The 23717-nt window shown below is 48.3% G+C and overlaps 9 protein-coding genes across 9 annotated transcripts; 4 read left to right on the plus strand and 5 right to left on the minus strand.

The window, feature by feature from the left end:
• Window positions 1-240: 240 nt before the first annotated feature.
• ACHE_50352A (flotillin domain protein) lies at window positions 241-1920 on the minus strand (the record flags this gene model as incomplete). The annotated part of the gene is made up of 6 exons (XM_043280059.1): window positions 241-413; window positions 468-695; window positions 755-1272; window positions 1328-1373; window positions 1430-1751; window positions 1816-1920. The coding sequence occupies 6 exons, from the start codon at window positions 1918-1920 to the stop codon at window positions 241-243; spliced, it is 1392 nt and encodes a 463-aa protein (XP_043137676.1).
• A 961-nt stretch (window positions 1921-2881) lies between these two features.
• On the plus strand, window positions 2882-3362 carry ACHE_50353S (putative tubulin-specific chaperone Rbl2; the record flags this gene model as incomplete). Its single annotated transcript, XM_043280060.1, has 3 exons — window positions 2882-3046; window positions 3113-3199; window positions 3261-3362. The coding sequence occupies 3 exons, from the start codon at window positions 2882-2884 to the stop codon at window positions 3360-3362; spliced, it is 354 nt and encodes a 117-aa protein (XP_043137677.1).
• Window positions 3363-3534: 172 nt separating this feature from the next.
• Window positions 3535-4579, minus strand: ACHE_50354A (uncharacterized protein; the record flags this gene model as incomplete). Its single annotated transcript, XM_043280061.1, has 2 exons — window positions 3535-4478; window positions 4543-4579. 2 exons carry the CDS (start codon window positions 4577-4579, stop codon window positions 3535-3537), a joined length of 981 nt encoding a protein of 326 aa, XP_043137678.1.
• Window positions 4580-7072: 2493 nt separating this feature from the next.
• On the plus strand, window positions 7073-8892 carry ACHE_50355S (putative MFS transporter; the record flags this gene model as incomplete). Its single annotated transcript, XM_043280062.1, has 3 exons — window positions 7073-7904; window positions 7952-8207; window positions 8259-8892. 3 exons carry the CDS (start codon window positions 7073-7075, stop codon window positions 8890-8892), a joined length of 1722 nt encoding a protein of 573 aa, XP_043137679.1.
• A 335-nt stretch (window positions 8893-9227) lies between these two features.
• ACHE_50356S (putative C6 transcription factor) lies at window positions 9228-11593 on the plus strand (the record flags this gene model as incomplete). Its single annotated transcript, XM_043280063.1, has 4 exons — window positions 9228-9341; window positions 9391-9485; window positions 9539-10235; window positions 10289-11593. 4 exons carry the CDS (start codon window positions 9228-9230, stop codon window positions 11591-11593), a joined length of 2211 nt encoding a protein of 736 aa, XP_043137680.1.
• A 367-nt stretch (window positions 11594-11960) lies between these two features.
• On the minus strand, window positions 11961-12260 carry ACHE_50357A (uncharacterized protein; the record flags this gene model as incomplete). Its single annotated transcript, XM_043280065.1, has 1 exon — window positions 11961-12260. The coding sequence occupies one exon, from the start codon at window positions 12258-12260 to the stop codon at window positions 11961-11963; it is 300 nt and encodes a 99-aa protein (XP_043137681.1).
• A 2457-nt stretch (window positions 12261-14717) lies between these two features.
• ACHE_50358A (uncharacterized protein) lies at window positions 14718-15758 on the minus strand (the record flags this gene model as incomplete). The annotated part of the gene is made up of 5 exons (XM_043280066.1): window positions 14718-14780; window positions 14851-15198; window positions 15245-15481; window positions 15530-15549; window positions 15611-15758. The coding sequence occupies 5 exons, from the start codon at window positions 15756-15758 to the stop codon at window positions 14718-14720; spliced, it is 816 nt and encodes a 271-aa protein (XP_043137682.1).
• Window positions 15759-17277: 1519 nt separating this feature from the next.
• On the minus strand, window positions 17278-19433 carry ACHE_50359A (NAD-dependent malic enzyme; the record flags this gene model as incomplete). The annotated part of the gene is made up of 4 exons (XM_043280067.1): window positions 17278-18334; window positions 18411-18951; window positions 19005-19111; window positions 19168-19433. 4 exons carry the CDS (start codon window positions 19431-19433, stop codon window positions 17278-17280), a joined length of 1971 nt encoding a protein of 656 aa, XP_043137683.1.
• A 1848-nt stretch (window positions 19434-21281) lies between these two features.
• On the plus strand, window positions 21282-23546 carry ACHE_50360S (uncharacterized protein; the record flags this gene model as incomplete). The annotated part of the gene is made up of 2 exons (XM_043280068.1): window positions 21282-21678; window positions 21733-23546. The coding sequence occupies 2 exons, from the start codon at window positions 21282-21284 to the stop codon at window positions 23544-23546; spliced, it is 2211 nt and encodes a 736-aa protein (XP_043137684.1).
• Between the last annotated feature and the right edge of the window lie 171 nt (window positions 23547-23717).

Here is a 23717-nt window from a genome sequence, read left to right on the forward strand (position 1 = left end):
CGGTCTGGGGGTTGAGAAAGACAAAAGCAACCCACAACGGGAGAAATCGGACGGAACAACATACTCATACATCAGAATAAGGTATTACATGATGAAGCTGTCAAAAATAGGAAAATGCAATTATCATTTAGCTAATCAAGATAGATAGAGCAAATGGAACTGGGTATATCTAAATCGCAGCAAATAAGGGACCGTTGACCTCAGATAGGGCCCATACTTCATTCGTCGTTCCTGTAGACTTCAACTACTCGTCGTATTTGCCATCTTAGGCTCCTTAGAATGGCCATTGGACATTTGAGCCAACCATGTCGGTGGAGAGATACCGGTTTGTTCTTGTATTGTACTCAAGAGCGGAGGAAGATTCTGCATGATATTCCGAATTGGAGCAGCTGAGTCGCCAACGTCGCCATTTCCTAATGCTAAATATGAGAACGATGTTCATGGACATGGGGAGTAAGAATGCTTACCAGTATTCCACGTAGTAATTTTGGGCTGAAGGCCATTGATAGCTTGGGCATTTGCGTGCGCCAGCTTCTCGTAGGTACCGTTCTGCATCATCTGGAATTGCAGGAAGGCTTGAGGACCACCGAGAACGTCCACAACGGCACCATATCCTTTAGAGAGTTCCAGTAATCCTTCAGCCTCGCGCTTTTGCTTGTAAAAAGCAGCGTCTGCTTCTTTGCTCTGACGGTAGTCTAGAATGGACCGGGTCAGCCGGCTTCGACCCCAAATGGGATGGGTGAAGAAAACCTACACAACGCATCTGCTTCCATCTTCCGCTTGTACAAGTGTGCATCTGCTGCCTTCTGCTCCGTGTAGTAAGATGCGTTGGCAGTTTCCTGCGCAGCCTCACGCGCAACCTTGCTCTTGGTGACATCATTCGCCCTAAGCCGCTCCAACTCAGTCTCCGCCTTCTTAGCCTGAAGCTGCTTTTGCAATTCTGCTTCTTTCATCTCATTCTGGCGTTTTGCAGTAATCTTGCTCATTTCATTTCTGGCATCCAGAGCTGTTTTGCAGTCCACAAGGTCAGCGTCTGCCTTGGCCTTTTCGGCCTTTCGCTTGGTTTCCAGGACAGCAGTTTCGGCATCGATCTTGGAGATTTCCTGCTTAGTTTTGCCTTGCTTCTCGGATTCTCCGATCTCACCACGCATCCGGGCCTCAGCAACGTCAACCCTAGCTTGATTGAGGGCTCCCTCATGTGCCTTGCGGCTCAAAAAGGCAAAATACTCGCTGCCAGGGGTATCCTGAAGCTCCTTGACGTTGGCGTTGTAGCTGCACATATTAATCAATACAGGTGCTGTATCTGTTGGAACAAGTATATCCTTACATTTTCAGACCAAATTCTTCAAGCTCATTCTGAACATTCCCAATGACTATCCCAGGACTTAGCTTCACAAGTAAAGATACCCGAGGATAATGCACGCTTTACCTTTATTCTTGAAAATCTGTCGCTCCTTGAAGATCTCCTCCATTGACATGCTAGAGACAATCACCCGTGTCTCTCCTTCAATAATACCCTTCACGATATCCTCGACGTGGTGCTTTCCCCCAGTGGGAGTACCAGAATTGTTGTTCTTTTGTAATTCCGATCCAGTGTTCCCAGAAAGGAGACGGGCATATTTCTTGAGTGCATCCTCCCCAGTTTCAGGTCCGATGGTGAACACCGCAGGCAGAGAGAATTGGAGCTTCTCGCTGGTCATTGCCTGGAGATTCATCGAGAAGTCGAATGGTGCCACAGTGATTCTTGCACACTAAATCGACCGGTTAATATAAGTATCAACCGCTACATGTTGTTTGTTGTTAACAGATACTTACTCGCTGCCATGGCATCACAAGGGCCTTCTTTTTTATCTCAATATCCTTGACTCCTGCTCCTGTGAGCAGGAGGTATTCGCTTGGTCGAGCGATTGCGTAACGCATTTTGCCGTTGTATAGTATACCTGTAGCAATTTAGTCTAGATGAAGTGTTCACGATATCAAACAAGAGGATGATAGTGATATAGTAGCAGTACTTCGGCCCTATTCGCTATATTGCAGAGTATGAACAGAAAGAGAAAAGCAGGGAGATCCTCAGACGTATTTGTACACCAAAGTTTACTAGACACGAGACAAGGCTGCGCCCTTTGCCCTACTTGCTATCCGACAGTCAAGATAGCTATCTCCTAAGCCTCATCTACGGTACGGCTGTGACGGCTAGGGCTTATGTCGGAGCCGTATGAGACATGTGACTCAGTATAAGTCCCTAGTTGGACGCTGATTTTAGCCTCATCCGCATAATTCTCTTGTCCAGGGTACAAGCATCGTCAGCATCACGGGGCGCTCGACCAAGGGGCTGTGCATACAACAAAGTTCAGGGCGTCCGTGTATCCTAGTAAATATGCCGTTGCCCGGTCATGACATCGTATTGATCACTCGTTATACGGTGGTAAGCAAGGTCCTTGAGCGAATGAAGAGCGATGAACGGCTCACAGCCTTTTCATTAAGGCACCAATAACATGCTGGGAAATTCAAGAAGCCGATGATATCTTCTGGAAGTATTTTGGAATAATTATTTCCGTTTCTAGAGTCGAAAACCACGTGACTGTACTGATCCACCAAAGCAAACAATGCAAAATGCCTGCTTGGGATAGCGTCATCAGTGGAGGGGTGATATGGCACGAACTCCAAGAACCTCGCTTTGCTATCACTTCTCAAGTCAAAGACTTTTAATACTTAATTATAGTCCGCAAGGTACGTACAGCATGAGCTTCAAGGAACAGCTGCTATGATTTGACGAACAGGTAGCTCAGCGGAGCTCACGGTCCCTCATATAGCTCTTTATGGAAGCCGACGTTGATTGCATATACTAATTCTCTGCTTCTCACAGGAATTACCGGACACCATGGCACCCCGCTCGCAATTGGAGATCTTTACAGCATCGGTCGTGCGCCTGGTCAAGGAAGAGACGTCCTACCATAACGAAATCAAGCAACAGACGGAGCGGATCAAGAAGTTAGAAGCCCAGAATGAAGACGACGAGAACAGAGAATACCTGCTGAACCAGGAGGTATGCGAGGCTGTCAATATACCGGATTGATTAGTTCAAGTTTGCTAATAGCTCCGGGAACAACAGCGCCGCGCACTCCAGGAAAGTAAGGATGTTTTGCCTAGCTTGAAGAACAAGCTTGAGGACACAGTAGCTATGCTTGAGAGTCTACTGGTGAGTTGCTTGGACCATTTTCTGTTCTACTAGAGCTGTCGATACTGATGCCCGACGCCAGATCGAAGAGGGCAAGAAGGGCTCCGAGAGCAACGTTGAACAAATCACGGCTGCTAAAGAAGCCGTTGCGAAGGCTAAAACGGCTGAGCGGGAGATTTCATAAATAGGGAGTCCACGAATTGAAACGTCATGATTTTATTTATGAGACAAATTAGTGAAGCTGCACCAAGAGATGAATATAAACCAAGATCCTGCCGTAATTGAATTAAAATGAACGCCACCAAGACCAAAAAACTCCGTTTCTTGCAAAATAAACAAAGGCAGCACACTCGTAGTTACGTGGTATCCATTTTGTCGGGCACTTCTTCTCCTTCTTCCACCTCACCCTCATCCACCATGTTCGTATCTTCCTGATCGTCAGCAGGCTTTTCTTGCTTGTCCTCAGACGTAGCCACATGTCGTAATGGGGAGGCGGCTCTTGTCGAGCCAGACTTATCCGCCTGTAGACTGACAGACTGCCGAGTAGTGTCATCTGGCGTCTGCGAAGATGCCGGACTGTCATGCTCGGGACGTGGCGTGTTTACTTCGGACTTCCCCTTTGGAGCATCACCCTCGTCTCCTTCACCACCTTCTTGCATACCTTCCCTCCGCTCAACCTCTTCCTTCTCATCACGAATGAGGCGCCGGAGTTGCATGCCTTCCTCAACAATTCGGCCGAATTGCTCGCGTCGCTCTGACCACGTCGTAGCATATTCCTTACTCTCCTTCTCCAAATCGAGGATCTCCGCCTGCAGTTTCTGAAGGTTCGCTTGCTGGTCCTCACGCGGTCTCAGAAGCCGGTTGCTCGTAATTTTCTCTGCTAGGTCATCGTAGCTCTTCCGTAAAGCCAGAAGTCGTTGCGCCTCTTCTAACTGCCCCCGTAACTCCGCCGTGTTGCCTCGCACAGCCTCCATTGTAGAAAGGATCCGAAGCTTCTCAGCCGCATACCGCTCGCGTTCCTTCTCATTGCTCGTAAGCAAGAACTGAATGCGCGCGATGCTTCCCTCAAACGCAGCGAAGTCCAAAGTCACGTCGTCGCGGAAATGGCGCCATTCTTCGAGGCGTTTTTGTTTTTCGGCTTCGGCGGCGGTTGTCGCCCCTTCGTCTGCGTCGTCCGGCGGAGGTGTAGGTGGGAGGGTTGCGTTGGTGACTACTAACGACCTAGGGTCCAATAGGCGTCTCGATATCCGCTTGAATGGCTTTTCTTCGACGTTGAGGAGGCGCGACTTGTGGAGAGCATCTGTGGTCAGCGAAGTTAGCATGCTGAATTTGAGACAGAAATGGCTTTCGAGCGCATTTCTTACCCTCTTCTGGTTGCTCCAAATACCCATATGATGCCATATTGTGATTCACGGAATTCGAAAACAATACCGGTTCTTGATAGCGGACTTCTAACCGCTTGTGCAGGGCTGCGAAGTGGCCGACCTGATCGTCCGGAGCAAAAGCGGCGAGCGGTCTGGGCTTCCACCCCAGGGCGGAACGCTACCGAAGTACTTGTACAAGTGCTATTGAATTTTAACTCGGCATTGCTAAATCACCATACAAGAGAATACTACAGTATATTGCAAAATCAGCTTCATACTCGGATACTCTCTTCTAGAACATATTTGGTTCATTTCGGGAAAAAAATATTGATCCAGAAATGTATCTGTCTGGGCCATTTCAAAATTCACTATTATCCACAGCTGACTGTTTACTTAGAAAATTGGCCTTGGGGGTAGATTTTACATGCAGCAGCTAGTGCTCTAGGAGCTCACTCTGCTTATCATTGTTCTGCTTCCCCGTGCAAGATGGCTTATTGGATGGAAAACTAACATACGAGGTCACTAATATCAGGTGATTAGGCAGCACTACTCGTTACATTGAGGCAATGACCTCTAGTCTCCACCGTGTATATAACACCTGGTAATCTCAACCTCTCGATCCATGGGATAGAACCACGTGTAGCCTTCCGCCAGCCAGATTTTGATGAACATCTGAATACTCCACCCAGAGAACCACAACCAGACCGGCTAGGGTTTATCCCATTAACTGTCTGGGATAAGGAAAGGATATACGAAGCCAGCGATCTGTGTTTACTACCTGATTGAGTGGAAAATCACTCTTATTAATAGGGTAGTTGCAAGGGCCACGGAGCCAGATCTGGTGGTGCCTCCCAGCACGTACTGGAAAAGAAATTTTCATAAGGGAAGACTGAGGGCGTTCGACGCCGGAGCATATCTCAGAACCAATGGGTTCGGTTAGACAATGTCTGTGTCATGGCTTCAATTGATGATCATTCGCAGCATGACCTGCACCAGCAGTTTGAGACAACTGACGTTGATTTCCGATTATAGAGAAGCAGCATAATTTTCCGTATCGAAAATGACTAATGGGAGCACCCGAGTCAAAGATATAGGGACCGAGGTTAAAGTGCCTTAGAGACACTGGATGTCGAATGCATCATGGATGCTTTTCATGGAGGAAGGAAGTGGCCTGCATGGACGATGCAGGGCAATGCCGTGATTGCAGGACATCGTAGTACCAGATGGTGACAGTGCATGAGTAAATACATAGGATACCAATCAAGATTCTCATCAAACGAATTTGAGAAAGGGTGGCGTAAACGTAGTTTCCAGGTGACGGTCCTGGATGACAATTGCAGTTGCAATTCTCAGACTTTGCCTGAGCTCATGACACTCAACTTCCTGATACAGTAGAAAGGGAATCTAACCTGAGCGCAAGCCATTTATATATCCTGAGGTTATGTTCGGAGAGTGTGGGCTGTATAAACGGCTTTGTGTGTGCAATCGATACAGTCTCCGGAAACCCTATCCATAGGGCTCCGTGTTGGATGTATTCTGGTAAGAAAAGGACTTGAGACTCCAGATAGGTACAAAATGCCAAAGTATCGCATTGGCAATGTGGACCACCTACTTGGAAGTTGGCGATGGATGAAGATGCTTAAATGGTACGTAGCAGCAGGAATCTAATGATCTATTCACCGCCTTCTTAATATATATCTATCGATTCAAAATTCTAACATAATACATCCAGAGAGGGCTAAAATGCTCTACTACATACAAATGCGGGATAAGATACCCGCACAAATTATCAGCCAATAGAAACGTTCTTCGTGTGCACAATACCTCGCTTACGAAAGTGCATAAAGACATGCACATAACTATGAAGTCCAAGTCACATGATATTACCAGTTTTGGATTAATCTCTAATGGCGCGGATAAAGCTTTTACCACGTCTTCGGCATTTCTGATATTCGCCTTGATAGAGTCCAACGCTTGATGGAAAGGAATAAAGAGTCACGACCTCCATTGAGTAATAAGAGCAGAAGCCAACATGGCATCGCCATTAATATGAATCAAACAATTCCGTACTGCGGAATTCGGCACTGCACCGCTACGGCTTCGGACGTCCGATGAGGAGCTTGACTGCCGACCCATAGGTTCCCAATATAGCTGATCCGAACTTCTCCCTGGTGATGGCGCGGCAGATGCTGCTTCGTAAAATGATCAAATCTCCGAGCCCATCGGCAGAGTTTCCGACGCATGATAACGGACGGACCGTCGTTGGTTGGCGCATAATACGGAGTATGGCTTCGGTCAAAGACAAACGTCACTGACACACAGGGATCAGCGAGTTGCTGGCGTGAAAAGTTTTCCTTTCTTGAGATTTGAAATAATCAGGGATTCCTACTTCTTTATATTGACCATTCTTGTCAAATGTGTTGCGCAGTGTTGCGGATCAAGTGGGTTTAAACTGATATTTGGCCCGGAGAAACACGCCCGGAGACCTCGCGATACAGTTGACATTTTGTGGTTTAAACTTTGAAGCAAGATGAACCGACAACAGCAAGCTGCCGAGCGGTCTCTCCATGACCAGACAAACATATTGCCGTTTCGCAAGTTAATCATCGTCTTTTCTGGTCTCGCAATCTCGCTACTCGTCACTTTCGTGGACCAGAATGGAATCAGTGTCACCCTCCCGACTGTTGCCAACGATCTCAATGCACAGAATTCCATATCCTGGGCCGGTACATCGTCCCTAATTGCCAACACGATGTTCACGGTACTTTATGGTCGCCTCTCAGACATATTTGGTCGCAAAATCGTATATTTATGCGCGTTAGCTCTACTCTGCATTGCGGACTTGCTATGTGGTCTTTCGCAAAATGCTGCCATGTTCTATGTCTTCCGTGGAGTAGCTGGAATTGCTGGCGGTGGCGTTACGTCTCTGACCATGATCATTGTATCGGACGTCGTCACTCTTCAAGAGCGTGGCAAGTATCAGGGCATCCTAGGTGGTGCGCTCGGACTTGGGAATGTGATAGGCCCTTTTATAGCGGCCGCATTCATCATGAGATCGACATGGCGCGGATTCTTCTGGCTTATCTCCCCACTGTCAGCACTCTCGATGGTTGTCGGATATCTTCTCATTCCAAACAATGCTCGGAAGGATGGCTTCAAAAAAAGCTTGGGCAGGATTGATTTCTATGGTATCCTTGCGTCTTCGATTGCGGTTATCTTTATATTGCTTCCCATTTCTGGGGGTGGTTCTTACTTCAACTGGGACTCTGCTATGGTCATTAGCATGCTGACGATTGGTGGCTGCTCCCTTATTGCATTCATCTTCATTGAATGGAAAGTAGCCATGCTACCTATGCTTCCCAGTACGTCCCTCAAACTCTTGATATATGTCTGTACTAACTGTCGATAGTTGTGTTCTTCAAAAACAAGGTGATCTGCGCACTTTTCCTGCAAAGCTTTCTTCTGGGAGCAGTTTACCAAGCCTATCTTTACTATCTGCCACTTTACTATCAGAACGCACGAGGATGGACGCCGATTGTTTCTGCTGCCCTAACGGCACCTATGGTCGCCTGCCAATCGATTGCCTCCATTGCGTCAGGTCAATATATTTCACGACTTCAGCGTTATGGCGAGGTGATTTGGTGTGGTTTCGGTCTATGGACATTGTAAGTCATTCAGAAGGAGTCCTTTCACTGACCGTGCTAATCGTTCCACAGAGGAGCTGGGTTGATGCTGCTTTTCGACCGTACAACTAATCCCGGTGTCATCGCTGTTATTGTTGGAATTGCTGGAGTCGGGGTTGGATTCACATTTCAACCGACCATGATCGCCTTCCAAGCACACGCTACGAAATCACAACGCGCCGTTGTTATCTCAGACCGCAACTACTTCCGTTGTTTGGGGGGCGCATGTGGACTGGCCGTTTCGGCTGCTATCTTACAGGCTACACTGAAGACCAATCTGCCAGATGGATACCAGCATCTAGCCCATTCTACATACAGTCTGCCATCAAAGTCCAGCATTCCGGAAGCAGATTGGGAGAATATCCTTACAGCGTATGCAAAGGCTTCTCATGCGGTATTCATTCTACAGGTTCCCCTTATCGGATTGGCTTTTATTGCTTGCATGTTCATTCGGGACCGGGGCTTGGAGAGACCGAAGGATCCTCACGAGGAGGAGGCTATCAAAGAACAGCAGCAACAACAAAGTCAAGAGAAGTCCGACGCCCAGGATCTATCCGGGCAGGCGCCCGACACTGAGACGACTGAAGAACGGTCAACCTCAGGGCATAACGAGCCTGAGGGAATGCCCTCAGTTGATTCAAAGGATCCAGCTCGGTCACCTTGTTGAATTACAGCATTCGGTATTATTCTCTCCTTCCAAAGATCGCTGATTGAATTAGCGGCGTTTCCAACAATGTATCTAATAGAATTACACATAATAATTCTGTAATGCAAATAGAAGTCAGATGTATAGGGAGTTCAGCTCAATACATACTGTAAACGCCCCTCTTTGGACTCGACAAAAAGAAAGGAATAAGGTACAACGGCTACAGCCGATATTTCTTGGCATTCATTTTCCGGCAATCCCAACGTTTCGGCGCCTCCGTCAGTCCAACTCCGACGTTCGGACAGCGTACAGATCACGCCCCATTGCTAAATGACAAGCAATGAATATGTTTTGCCATGGATATCCACGCGATATCAACACATGAGCCATCCCTATCGCCATCCAGAGACTACAATCCCCGGAAGCGAGGTAGGACGGCTTGCACGCGGTGCAAGTTGAGAAAGCAGAAAGTAAGTGTACCGGACAGACTTACAAAGTGCAGCTATTAATGGATGACAGTGTGACAATGAATACCCGGTTTGCTCTAATTGCCAGAAAGCGGGCACGTCGTGTGACAAATCTACTGTGCGGCAAGAAAATGGACAGCAGAACGAGTTAGTCACGTCTTCTGCATTTATCTTAGAGTGTCTGGACTAATGTGTAACAGGTACATCCGCTCTTTGGAAGACCGTATTGCATTTCTCCAATCTGAGCTGGAGGCTAGACCAGCAAGAAGTGACCCTGGCAGCAATGTCGCTCAATCCACCCCAACTACTTTCCAGTCCTCCGAAAACCAAAATACGGCCCAGAGACCATCAACAACTGGCATCGACAATAATGCTGTTGGAGAGCTTGTCGGGTTTCTCGCATTGAACTCGGAGGCTCCGGCCTATATAGGCTCTAGCTCGGGGCTTCCACTTGCTTCGAATCTTGGAGAGATGGTTCAGGCGACTGTGTGGAATCAGTTTCTCAATCCATCGCGGACCCAACAAACTCTCGTAGGTCATAATTTTAGGCCGAATTCGAGTCATAGGACACTGGATCCGATCGCCCAGCCTTCAAACGCAAATGGCCATCTCGGACAAGGGAGGACTGAAGAGCTGCTGAAAGGCGCAGAACCTCCGAATGATGAAATGGGATACAAGGTTTTGCAGGCATATTTGACCAGGATCCATATCCGCTATCCCCTTCTTGACAGGGATGAGTTGTGGCGGTTACATGGGAACCGTTGGCGTTTGGCGAAGCTCAAGCGTGAGGAGATCACTAGAAATGAAAGATTTGGTATCTTCAAATTATACTTGGTGTACGCTATTGGAGCGACAATGATCCAGTTGAGTGAGAAATATACCTATGTGAATCCTGAGGTGAATAATAATACATCTCTATTATCCTCAACATACTTTCTGACCAGCTATAGAAATACTACATGACTGCTCTACAACAAGCCCCAGCCATGTGCGAGACACGGTCAATTGAGAATATTGAAGCAATGACGTTGCTCGTGGTATACCACCTCCGGTCTTCTTCGAGTCAAGGTATCTGGTACATGATTGGACTCGCGATGCGCATTGCTATAGATCTGGGGCTCCATCGAAAAGCAAACGAGGCTAACCTGGACCCGTTCACCGCGCAGATGCGCCGGCGACTCTTCTGGAATGTTTATTACCTGGAGAGAGTCATATCCATGTCTCTTGGCCGTCCTTTTAGCATTGCGGATAGACATATTGATCTCCCCTTACCACTTGACGTGGATGATACGGTGCAAGACCCGGCACTGCTGACTGCTCCCCCGCCATCCGACCGGACAACTACATTGACCTTTGCAGTGTATCTTATTCAACTTCGTCGCATAGATTCCAGAATCCAGCACAAGATTTACCGTGCAGATAAGCCACTACACACTCTACGCTCAAAAATGGACCGGTTATTCCTTGAATTGCAGGAATGGAGGGAATCTGCACTTCTGCGCAATTTCAGCGGCTCGGATTTGGACTACACAACGCTTCATTACAACCGCGCGTTACGGATTCTAATCCAACCATTCTTACCAGCTCTCTCGCTTGCAGATCCATACTATCATATCTGTCTCAATGCCGCGGGAGACATCTGTCAGACCCACAAAAGGCTTCACCAGACGCTTGAATATGGACATTCCTTCCTGGCAGTCCAAACAGTTTTCATGGCGGGAATTACGCTCTTGTATGCTCTATGGACCCACACAAATGAGGTCTGGTCTGTTAGGATGAGCAATGATATCCGCGCATGCTCAACAGTCTTATTCGTCATGGGCGAACGAGCGGCCTGGGTGAAGAAGTACCGTGATGCATTCGAACTGCTCGTCAACGCTACAATGGAGAAACTCGAAGGGAACGAGAACACCAAGGCCGCAGGAATGGCCGAGCTGATGACAGCCCAGCACAATCAATGCACAAATACCGCTCCTGATAGCACTGCTGGCTTTGGTATGCCCAAGAACGAAGGCCTTGCTGCGGGTAGTATACCGACTGCGAATCCCATCGGACTGGTGCCCGAGCCGGCGCTAGGAGTATCCCAACAACAAATGGAAAGTAACCACTACGGAGTGCGAATGGCGCTACATCTTGCTCCTTGGATCGACTTGGATGCGAACAGTCCATTTTGGATGCCTGACTTTGAGACACTGGAGAATCTGTCTGGGACGCAGTGGAATTATGGAGATCCGGCTCCATTTGATGCGCTTTGAAAGAACTGTACGCATATAAAAAACACTTTAATTAATATATAGGGTATTATTGACGTAAAGGGATAACATAGACATCGACATGGTCCTATTTTTAACAGAGTTCCTTCTTCAAACTCTCAAACACGCTACGCATCAACTCCAAGTTCTCCAATATATGCTGCCGATTTTGCAAGCCATGAGATGTTTTCAACAGCCCAATCACGCCGAGACAGAGACACTGCCAGTCTACTTCTTTGCCGGTGAGGTCATCAAATTCAAAGACAAGCTCCTTTGGAAAAACGAGCACGCCAGTATCGATCCGGCAACTGCCACCGAAATGCAATGAGCAGGCTAATAGTGTCTCGTCGATCCTCCAGAATGTCCACAATCACACATTGAATTTCCGGTGGAAGATAACACAGTCCCTCGAGTACCGACGGTGCTTGAGGAGTCGTTTGCCGGCGATCGTTGCTTCATCGATCAGGGTTCGAAGCTTGCTGATATTCATTGGATCCCGACTCAGGAATGACGGATACTTGCAATCATGCTCGGCCTTATCCATCCAATCTTTCATGCATCTCTGAGGGTTTTTCATTAATTCATCCACCTGGAGCTTCTCCGGCACCGGCAGCTCCTCAATGACCTCATAACAGAGATATCCCTCCGACTCACCCCAGCAGTAATCCATAAGCACTCTTTTCGCCGTCTTGTGGAGAGTGATCAGAAAAGATCCAAGTTGTTTTCAAGATTGCTAGCCCCAATAACATGTCGAGCTGAGCGCCAGCAACGTCATGGACGAAGTACGCCAGAGGCCGAGAAGGCTTATTTCTAGGTCTGCAAGACAGGGGTGGTGGATAGAATTCTTCAAAGACCGGTCCTCATATTTTCTCTTTAATTCTTCCGAATTTTGTGATCCTGACCTTCTGCCTTTTGATCTTGCGTACGTGGTTTTCTTCCAGATAATAAAGATTTTTTATATCAACTATGTCACGGTGAGGCTTACATTGTGCTCTTTATGCATTGTACTGTGTTAACCTATGATTTATGCATTCATCGCCTCAGGTTCTACCTATTTACTCTGCCGAAGACATTATACAAAGGCTGCAACACACCTTTTACACAGTTCAATGCAAGAGGGTATCGCATGAGGCGCATGATTTGATATGGCGAGGTGCTCAGAGATCTACAGCACAATTCTTCTGCCTTCATGCGCTGACAAGAAGTATACTTTGGAGGTCGCTGGAAACATCACAATGCAAGATAAAGCACTCAACAGCTTCGAAGTCACTGCCAAGCTTTGCACTATGCTAATGAAGACTAAAAAAAGAGGGATCACAGTACCGCTGGCATAGATCATCCTCACCGTTAGCGACACATCAGGGGCCATTTGCTATTGAATTGTTCTCTACTACACTGTCTTCCACATCGTTCAATGCAGGAGAGTCAATATAAAACGGGCCGATACGAGAATAACCTAGATAAGCCCAGACAACCTCTGGTTGCAACTTGAAGTAATTCTAAAAAAGAGAGCGTTATAAGCCTCACCATAACATAAACCAGGTAGTATATAATAGTCGATTCAAAAAAAGTCAATTGTAACATACCGCACATCAATCATGGATAAAGGCGAGCCAATATACTGCGTTGTATGCCATATGGATATAGAAATAGAGCGTGAGATGCTACCCATCTTTTGAGAACGCCCAGACTGGAAGGACAAAAATCCTTCATTGAATGAGCTAGAAAATGCATATTTCCAAGTGCCATGGATGTGGGACACGTTATTTCGGACGAGTAAGTAGAAATCGCTCCTTTCGGTTTTCACTGGCATAGACTTACAGGGATTGGTAACAGTAATTCAATCCAACCCATACACGCTATTAAATGAGGAATACAGGAATTCGTTATTATTATGCCCTTTTCTCGCCCTTCATTTGCTGTCCTCTTCCAGTCCAGCTCCTACAAGCATCGACCTCAAGCCGACAATACTCTGTCAAATTGAATTTTCCAATCAGCACCTTGAGAATTTCCATCTGGAAGTGCATCTTCTGGAAGTTTTCTTTTACTTCGTCTTTTGATGTCTCCCATGGTCAGAACAAAAGGCAGCCCCCTCCCCCCGCGTTCACCTTTTTCGGATAACCCCAAGCTCATAGCTTGATGTCCTCGATAGCCCAGGGATTGCTTTGGCCTCTTCGAGATTATTTGAAGTTAGTTTTAGTCTACACCTACAGTGAAACTATTCAGTTGAGCCCTGACCACACTACTTTCTTGGGTTCGGAAAGTCATATCAGAGGTCGCCGCGCTTTCAGGTACGTGTAAATCAACCCAATCAGTCCAGCTTATCGATTCAATCGTCATATAAGGCTGGAGAGATACCAGCAGATTCAGTCAACAATTCAGCAATCATGAATGTATACCAAACAGCCGTTTCATCACGACACGGGACGCAAAGAGAAAGATACCGTCTCGGCCAGTATCTTGACGTCTGGCCTGAACAAGGTGTACGGGGTAGACAGTCTGTGATGTCGTGACACCGTTTGATAAATATTGTACCGTATATCAGAAATAGTCAACTTCTTCGCTTCCTACTTGCCAATATCTAAATTTAGACATGGTGAGAACAGAGGTCCAGTTTGTGAAGATGGTAGAGCCCAGGATACCGACGATCGCATCGATAATACTTGTTCTAAACAAGAATCCCAATTGCAATCCTTTCGCATCGTCAGAAAGGACAAATAAACGTGTTCTTCCGGAACCCAATTCGCGGTTTGTTAACGTGGAGAAGTTGAAGAAAGCTCTGGAGTCAGAGGACTCGAATGCGCGTTTACAAGTCCGGACCAGAAAAGAAGGGTAAAAGGCATCAGCGGCAGCAGAGAAGACTGGTATGGAATCTGTGATGCTTGAATGGTAGGCATACTGAATGTGTAGCGAGTTATTTAAGATTTTTAATAGCGGGGTGGTTGAATTTCATCCGTCCGAGTTCCATCTAGCCGATCTTATAGTACATGGGAATCAGAGAGGAGCAACGTATTAGTTCTAGTCGGTATGTATTACTTTCTGATAGACATGTCTTCAGCTACTTCGGGTAATAATTCATTATTAGTACATGTTCTAGTTCTGATAGCTTAATTTCGACAAGAAAAGCCTAAGCAGGAGCAGACGTAGCAAGTCCTTTACCCATTCGCTTAATCTGACCACCATAATACACCTAATAGCCCCATTAGCAAACCCAACACACATCACACATCACGCAAAAACAAAGGAGAAGGAAAACTCACACTCTCAGCCCCCGCCCCAATGGCCTTTATCGGAAGTATCCTCACATACCACGGCAATCCCACCTTCTTCAACGGCAATCCCGCCTCCTCATCCGAAAGACTTTCATCCAGCAACAACTGCGGGAATTTCGGATTCACAGCAGCAGGGCGCCCGATACCGATTATATCACAGGCGTTTTGTTTAATGGCGTCCTCGGCTCCGGCACGCGTGCGGAAACCGCCGGTTAGCATTAGGATGAGGTTTGGGAAGCGGGTGCGGGTTTCGGTTGCGAAGGAGAGGAAGAAGGCTTCGCGGGCGGCGGTGCGGGTTGTTTGGGGGTTTTCTTGGGTGGTGGTGTAGCCCATCATCTATACAGGTTAGCATATTGTGTGGAAGATGGAGGGATGGTGTTACCTTTGGGTCTGAGTAACTTCCACCGCTGACTTCGAGAAAGTCGATTTTGGCTTCTGTAAGCAGTTTGATCTGGGTCATTGTGTCTTCGAAGTTGGACGAGCTGTGGTCTGCAGAGTTAAGTTTGATGCCGATGGCGAAGTTTGCAGGGACGACCTTTCGGGTTTCGGTTATGATGTCCAGAACGAATTTGGTTCTCTTTTCAACGGAGCCTCCGTATTCATCTGTCCGGAGGTTTGTCTGTTGTTGTCAGTGTCAACTAGCTTTCGGTGTACGTGGATACCGTACCTTCGGGTTCAGGAATTGATCTATAGAGGTTAGCATCAACGAACACCCCAGCAAATAAAAGATCAGGGATAAGGAACATACCAATCAAATACCCATGCGCACCATGCAATTCCACCCCCGAAAACCCAGCATCAGCCATCAACCTCGCCGCATCCACAAACTGCCTAATCACACCCTCAACATCCCCACGCGTCATCTCCCTCGGCGCCGGAAAAGCAACCCTACTCATAACACACTCAACCCACCCCTCCCCAATCCTCAACGGAATCGCACTAGGCGCAATCGTCGACGCAAAAAGGCCTCGTTTGCCAGCGCCACGGAACGACTGGCGACCTGGGTGGCAGAGCTGGACGATAGCCGGGGTGCCGTGTTGCTGGCAGGCTTCTGCGTATTTGGCCCAGGATTGCACGAGGGTCAGGTTTTGCTCTTTGGTGGTGTAGGTGGAGGGTGGGGCGGGGTCGAGGGGGCTTCCTAGGTGGTTTATGTCGACTTGGACGTTTCCTGCTTCGTTATAGTGGCTGCGTCAGGGTTGGGTTGAGGGGGGTGGACTGACCGGTGAGGATAGCGCCCCATCCGCCTTGGCCCCATTAATTGTAGGCTTCGATTAGGTCGGGGGTTGGGTTGTGGTCCCAGTCGGCCAGCATTTCCGCCATTGCGGCCTGCATTATTAATCATTTTGACTAGTTATATCTTAAGAGAGAAGATCGCATACCTTGGCAAAGCGGTTAGGCAAGACCAACCCGCAGGGAAGTTTAACAGCATCGGTCAGGGGGGAGGGCATATTGACTTCCTGTGGCAGCTTTGATAACAAGGGATTAGAGAAACCGGAGGGCACGATCTATAAAACCCCCAAACACGACGATCGAGAAATAAACTAACTAACTCGGTGGAACCAACCTGCAGCTTAAGTACCGAGGCTGACACTGCCGGCGGAGAGATTCATGTCCCCATTTCCCCGGCGCTAAGCTTCTTTCCAGAACAAACCAGAATGGTCCAAGCTTAGATCTGGCTTTAGACGAATCGTTTGCCCGGTCAGAGGATTAAGCTATGGTGGGTGGATCGTCGCCGTTGAGGAGTCGGGGTTTTGAGTCTCACCGGTTTCACGTGATTCTGGCATATAGGGTCTAGACGACTACTCTTGGCGTGATCTGGTAAGGCTTGCGAGGTCTGGTGTTATTTAATGGATTGATAATCATCAAGAGGGGTATTTTAAATTGAATAATTTGCATTTGCCTTGGTTTTAAACAACGGCCATAAGTTCGGGCAATATATATCCGTCTCCGCAGGTATATTCTGAGTCCAAAGTGAACGTACAGAGTACAACTACTTGAACATAGTAGCGTCTGTATTTATTTAGAAACCAATGCTATAGGGTCCTTAAAATGATTACGATGACCCTAAGTAGAACTACAAAAAGCTACGCAAAGAGAAATCCTGTCCATGAATATCCACAACTTTTATTATCCAACATAGACGATCAATGCACACCTCCCAACCAAGACCAGTCAAGACTGGGAGTCATTATATAAACCAAAGAATGGGGTATAAGAGGAGTACACGCAGTGCACCCTCGATGCGAAAGGGAAGAAACGAAAAACCGGAAGAACGCTCGAAATCAAAATCGCCTGGACGAGCCAGTATTAGGAAACCAAAAAGAAAAAAAGAAAGCCCGAAATGAGGTGCAAGGACGCTTCACCAGAATATATGGATCCGCGGATAATGAGATGAAAAAGGGGGTTGCATGCCGCTTACAGCTTAGCGTTCTCATCGTATCCATTCAGAGCTGAGAACGAGCCCAGACTCGACAGCAGAGCGCCAACCTCTTTCTCCAGAGCGCGGACCTCGGTGTGAGGGTTATACATGCGAGCCTTGATCCAAGCGTCCAGACTCCCGTCGTTCATGGTGCGCAGGTTGGTCTCGCGGTCGACCTTGGCTTCCTGGGCAGCACGGATGACCTTACGGGCGACCACAACACTGACCTCGCGGATGCGGGTGATGTCGGGGTACAGAAGACCACGTTCGATCTCCTCAGCAGTCAGGGCCTGAGAAAGGGCCTCACCAGAAGCGTAGATCATGGTGTCGGTGACCTTGACGGCCTTGGAGAGGATTGTTCCCATGCCAATTCCTGGGAACACGTACATATTGTTACCCTGGCCGGGGTAGTGGGTGCGGGTCTCGCCGGCAGAGTTGGTGAAGGAGGTAGGTTGGAAGGGGGAACCAGAGGCGAAGAGGGCGCGACCATCAGTGTTGGTGACAGCGCTCTCAAAGTCGCACTCGGACTTGGAAGAGGGATTGGAGAGAGGGAAGATGATGGGGGCGGTGTTCCAGTCGGCCATCTTGCGGAGGATCTCGGGTGTGAAGACACCGCCGATGGTGGACAGACCCATGAGGATGGTAGGCTTGACGTGCTCAACCACCTCCTCGAGAGTCTTAAATTGCTCGCCCTGGTTGTCTGTGCGGGCAAAGTAGACCTTGTGGTCGGCCAGTTTGTCACCCCGGTCGGTGGTGACCAGACCCTTAGTGTCGACCAAGTAGAAGCACGCGCGGGCCTCATCCTCAGTCATGCCCTCACGCACGAAGAAGTCGACGATCTGCTTGGCAACACCAACACCAGCACTGCCCGCACCGAAGAAGACGGCACGGTGGTCCTTGCAGGGAAGACCAGAGCGCTTGACCGCGTTGATGACACCACCGAGGATGACGGCACCAGTGCCCTGAATATCATCGTTGAAGCACGTGTAAGTGTCACGGTAACGCTCCAAAGCGGGGAAGGGGTTCTTAAAGTCTTCGAATTGGATCACAATACTATTTCGGACGATCGGCCCCGGTTAGCTCCCCGTTTCTCCGAATGATCGACAGTTTAAGACAATGAGTCACTCACCCCGGCCAACGCTCAGTCAGAGCGGCCATCAGTTCATCCATGAATTCCCGTTCCTCTTCCGGGGTAACCTTGTCGTGACGGCTACCCATGTACAACGGGTCTTCCCGGAGAGCCTTGTTGCTGGTGCCAAGGTCCAGGGTCAAAGGCAGAGTAGCCTCGGGCCGGATACCAGCACATGCAGTGTAGAGGGCCAGCTTGCCAATCGGAATACCCATACCATTGATACCCAGATCACCGAGGCCCAGAATACGAGAACCATCGGTAATACAGGTAATCTCCACGTTGGGCTGGGGCCAATTGGCAATGACGGCCGCGAGATTACCACGGTCTTCCCAACTCAGGTACATACCTTCAGGCTGCTGGTAGATCTCAGACCATCGTTGACAAGCCTCACCAACGACAGGAGTGTAGATTAGAGGAGTCAATTCTCTAAGGTGATCTGAGACGAGACGGTAGAAGAGGTGGACGTTGTTCTTGCGAAGAGTGCTCAGGTAGAGGAATTTGTCGATGGGAGTGGTCTTCAGAGCCAATTGAGCCAGGCCTGCGATGGTCAATATCATTCATAGCAGTTACAAGCGAGTATAGTATGCATACATCTTGTCTTCTGGGTCTCGTATGACTCTGCGCGCGGAGGAGTGAGACCGTAGGTACGGAGATATTTGCGAATGTACGAGGGATTGGCGGTGTCATAGCTTCCCTCACTATCAATGACCATTAGCAAAGGTCCCTTATTGTGTGTATCGGAGTGATTGCTTACGCAGGAACCGGTTGACCCATGTGGGAAGTCGCGTGCACCGGCCGGCTTTGTTGCGCAGACGGAGGAAAGCGAGCCATGATGGAGTTGGAAGTAGTCAAAGTACCCTTGCAACGAATGCCAGTTGCTTGAGGAGTGGAGAGGTTCAAAGAAGACAATGCGATATGAGAAAAAGAAAAAAGAGAAGAACGAGATGACCTGGGAAGGCTGGTATTAAGTAGTATGCGATTCCGGCTGAGAGGCCCCTGAGGACGACGAATCCACCACATTCCGAAAAGTCAAAAGACCAGGCTGGATTACCTGTTTAGTCAGAGGCAAAAAAAGAATTAAAAAAGAAGAAAAAAAAGGACGTGAGGGCGCACCAAAACAACCGTTGCGACGGCACAGGAGGAGACAAAAAAAGGATTCAGCCATGGCCAGTTGAGTCAGGTCGGGAAGAGTCGGGGCAGAAACATGGCCCATCGGAGCGCATTATCCACCGCATTTTGGCGCGACAGGAGAGTATAATGGCATCTGACCAGTCATGACGGTGCAAACAAAAGAGTCAGATATAAGAGAAAAGAGAAAGCAAGAGTAATAGGAACTATGGTAGTGGAGCGGCGGAGGCGGTTCCGAAGCGGAGATTTTGAGTAAACACAGTACGGAGTAGTGAAGACTTCTACTACTACATTTACAGGTACAAGAGTACGGATGAGGCCGTGGAATCCCTTGAATAACGTCAAGTTACAGGTACAGAGCACAGGGAGAGTGATATGTTCAAATGCGACTACAGTACAGTACTTCTGGAGTGCTATGGACGGTACTAAGTACAAGCGCAGATACCGACTCATAGCCCGATCCGATGGCATCCCGAAGTCTGGCCTGTGGAGAAACGAACCAGAAAACAAATCCCCTGCAGGGACGATTAGCAATCATTCGCGCGAGAGACGAGCAATTTCCTTTCCGGGTGTTGTCTGATATCAAACTAGAATTCTTCTGGACCCGGCAGGATTACTGTGTATAAAATTCCCCGCAGAACCCGACCCGGACAATGCCCGAACATCTGTCCCAGTACTCTGTACTCTGTAGTATACTTGATATGGTGCGTTCTACGGGACTTAATCTGCTGCGTATACAGAGGAATACGAAAACACATTCTTGATTGAGTGCGCGATTAAAGAGCTCAGCTGCAAGGGCATTGTTGTACTGCGTCTGGTACTTATTTGGGAGGTTTGAATGAGTGATTTTTCTTCTCCAACAGTCATGGGGCTCTCTCCAATTCGGCCGATCAATCCGACCAGAACCAAAGAAAAATGTCAGATATCAAAATCAGTCTCGAATCTACCGAGTATTCACTGTACTGTTACGTGTACTTGTACTCCGTGCATTGTACGGAGTAGAGTGCAACCGACTAATTACGTACTGCCTGACCTATCATTTTATGTTCATGGTCCTATGGAGGTCTTTCAATGAATCCCGCCAATTGTGGTCAATGTTCAGGTACTGCGGCTCTATTCCTGATCCGGAAAGCGGACCGCCCCAGCTCCATCGAAACGCTTTCGTCGGAGAATTCCGGATAAACTGCGAGCACCATTAATCACGGGCGTTGATAGGATTATTCAGAATTGGGTGGGTGGCTCCGTCGCCGGAGAGTGCGACAGTAAGTGCAAAGAAACGCTGTATGTAAGAGAAAGATCATCGGGATACCGGTTAGTCTTAAGGTGCCCCATAAAATTCTAGAGGGTTGCATGACAGCTCTCCCCGGATTCACGTGCATCGATCGAAAGCTTGTCGGTGGATCTGCCCAGCATTTTACGTTTTTACATAAATCCATTAGTGGTGTAGTAATAATGATAATAATAATAATAATAATATGTGGCCGCCATATAAGAATCTGATTCCCTGCATTTAATATTCACTTTTTGCATTCCTGCACCTTAACGCATCATGTGATTGGTTGTCGTCATCATGCCGTACAGCGTCAAAACAGGTTGGGATGACAACTCCTCTCATCACCATGTCTACTCGACAGACACTCCATCATCACCTCTGTCAGACGGTTGATATGCGACCGGATTAGTGCTCACTTTTTCTTCTCTTTTCTGAGCCATCAGCTTCCCCATTGGAAGGAATTGACCATGCCGCAAGGAGAGACAGAACCCCTCCTCCCTCGCTACGACGAAAATGCCTCACAACATCGCAGACTGCAGAACAAACTGCGTACCTATCAGATGGTCCGCGCCCTTTCTCAGGGGTACATGCCATCCAACGATCAAATCATCGTGAATCTTCGTCGGTTGCTAGCGTCTGACCTGCTCAATTCGCGACACGAGGATATCGGACCTGTCTGTCGTCAGCTAATCCGGGATTCCCGTCTTTGGATCCAGGTGTTGATCGATTTTTTACGTGAGAAGAACAGCGATGATCAATTGCAGGAGTTTCTTTGGCATCTTTCGCGGTCCAGGGCGTCAATTGATGTCGGTCGTATCTCTGAGAGGGCGTCCAGTGCCAAATCTCGGGCTAATCCTAGTGCTGGTACAACCACTTTCTACGCTTGATCTTCTGTTACTAGACAGCTGACTATCTCAGCATACGAGAGCCTCCGCACGGTAGGAAGCCTCTTTCTAGTCAATGCTGACTTCCGTCTCTTCCTCCAAGATGTTACCACCGTCGGCCGTCAGATTTTCTCCGATACAGCTCTATCCGTATCGGAAACGTCACACCAGGTTGGAGAGGAGCTGAAGCCATCAGAGGCGAGAGCAAATGCAGTCAAGGGTGCGGGTAAAGACGAGGGTGGCAAACCCTCTTCGGAGGACCTTCGTCAAGAAGCATCCGAAGTGGCAGATATCGCTGGCGAGGGAATTAGTCGCACTGGTAAACAGGCGATTGACAAGTCGAAGGAGCATTTGACGCCACAAACAAAAGAAACTCTGATCTATCGGCTGAAACAAGCTGTCTCGGACCTTCGTCAGCAGTCAGACTATTCGAATTCGATCTCTCAGTTGACTCAATTGGTACGACGGTATGCCAAGTCCTGTGCTACCGCAGCAGAGGAGGCTTCAACATCAGCCGAGGAAGATGTTGGTGCCAATGCAGACCTGAAACAGGCAATGCAGCAATTCTGGACCCTGGCACAGTCAATTGGCCATCCAGAAGAATGGAAGCTATTGGAGCAAAGGTTCCACGCGGTTGTGAAGCATGCCAACAAAGACCCCGAGTTTGAGAACCTGATGAAGGATTTTGGACACACGTTGCAGGAGATGCTGACTGACCCCAACTTCTTCGATTCTGTTAATGAGAAGATGGAGGAGCTGAAGACGAAGGCTAAGAACATCACCTCGAATACCAGTTTGGGTGAAGATATGGTTGCGTTCCTAATCCAAGTCGACCGGACAATCCAGTCTGGATCTGAAGACCCTATGGTATCCAAATTGAGCGAAACGACCACGAAAATCTACAAAGATGCTGTTGGCGGGTTAAGCGACAAGAAGAACGAGCTGCCGACCGATATTGCCCAGGTTTTCTTTCCGATCCTGCTACGCTACGTCCAGTACATTCCCATTCTGCGTCTGGAGATGGCTGCACCTGAATTGGATCTCCTTGTGGAAAATCTGATCTTGGAACCTGGCCGAACAGTCAACTATTCATCCTTCCTGCCATATCGTGCGCATATCACCACTCGCAACGATATCGACATTGTCAAGAAGCACGCCAAACGAACAGCCACGGACCTCAAGACTACATTTACCGCGACGGTTCTAGGACTTAACATCAGCTCCTCGGAGTTCGGTTACTGGCTCCGCACCCATGCAGGTCTATTCCGTCTTAAAGACGAAGGCGTCGCCAGCTTCTACCTCGACAGTCGCGGAATCGACATCTCCTTGGACGTGGAAGTCGGACGAGACCGCTTGGAGCACATCTTCACTCTCCGCGGCGTCCGTGTTGTGATCCACAAGCTAGACTACAAGATTCACCGCAGCAAATGGAAGTTCCTCCTGTGGTTGACCAAGCCGTTTCTTAAACACTTGGTTCGCCGGGTTCTGGAGAAGAAGATCGCAGAGCAGATCGTCACTGCCTCCAACGCCCTGAACCGGGAGCTTGTCTTTGCGCGAGAACGCTTGCGAGCTGCCCGTATTGCCAACCCGAAGGATCTGGCGAGTTTTGTTCGTGCTGTCCTAGCGCGCATGAAGCCCCCGTCGGACAGCGATGTGGAAGCGGGTCTTGGAGTGGATGTCGCAGGAAATGGAATATTCCGGGGTATCTACGCGCCTGGAAGTATCATAAAGAAATGGCAGGATGAGAATAGACATGCGCAGGAGCTTATTGAAGAGGGAGATGAGACTCGGGGACTGGGAACAACCTGGCGGAATGATATTTTTGATGCGAGAGGAAGTCCACTGTAATGCTTTACTTATGTTTATGACGCAACGGACTGAGTACTTATGAATATCTAATAATTTCTTTTAATTCAACTTCTTTTCCCTTCTCTTTCTGTTCTCTTTTCTTTCGTACATAAGTGCACGTGACCGGATGAACCATTCTCCGCAGCTGTTAGGGCCACCTCAGCCAAAGCT

Source organism: Aspergillus chevalieri, chromosome 5, assembly GCF_016861735.1.
Source record: "Aspergillus chevalieri M1 DNA, chromosome 5, nearly complete sequence".
Classification (NCBI taxonomy): domain Eukaryota; kingdom Fungi; phylum Ascomycota; class Eurotiomycetes; order Eurotiales; family Aspergillaceae; genus Aspergillus; species Aspergillus chevalieri.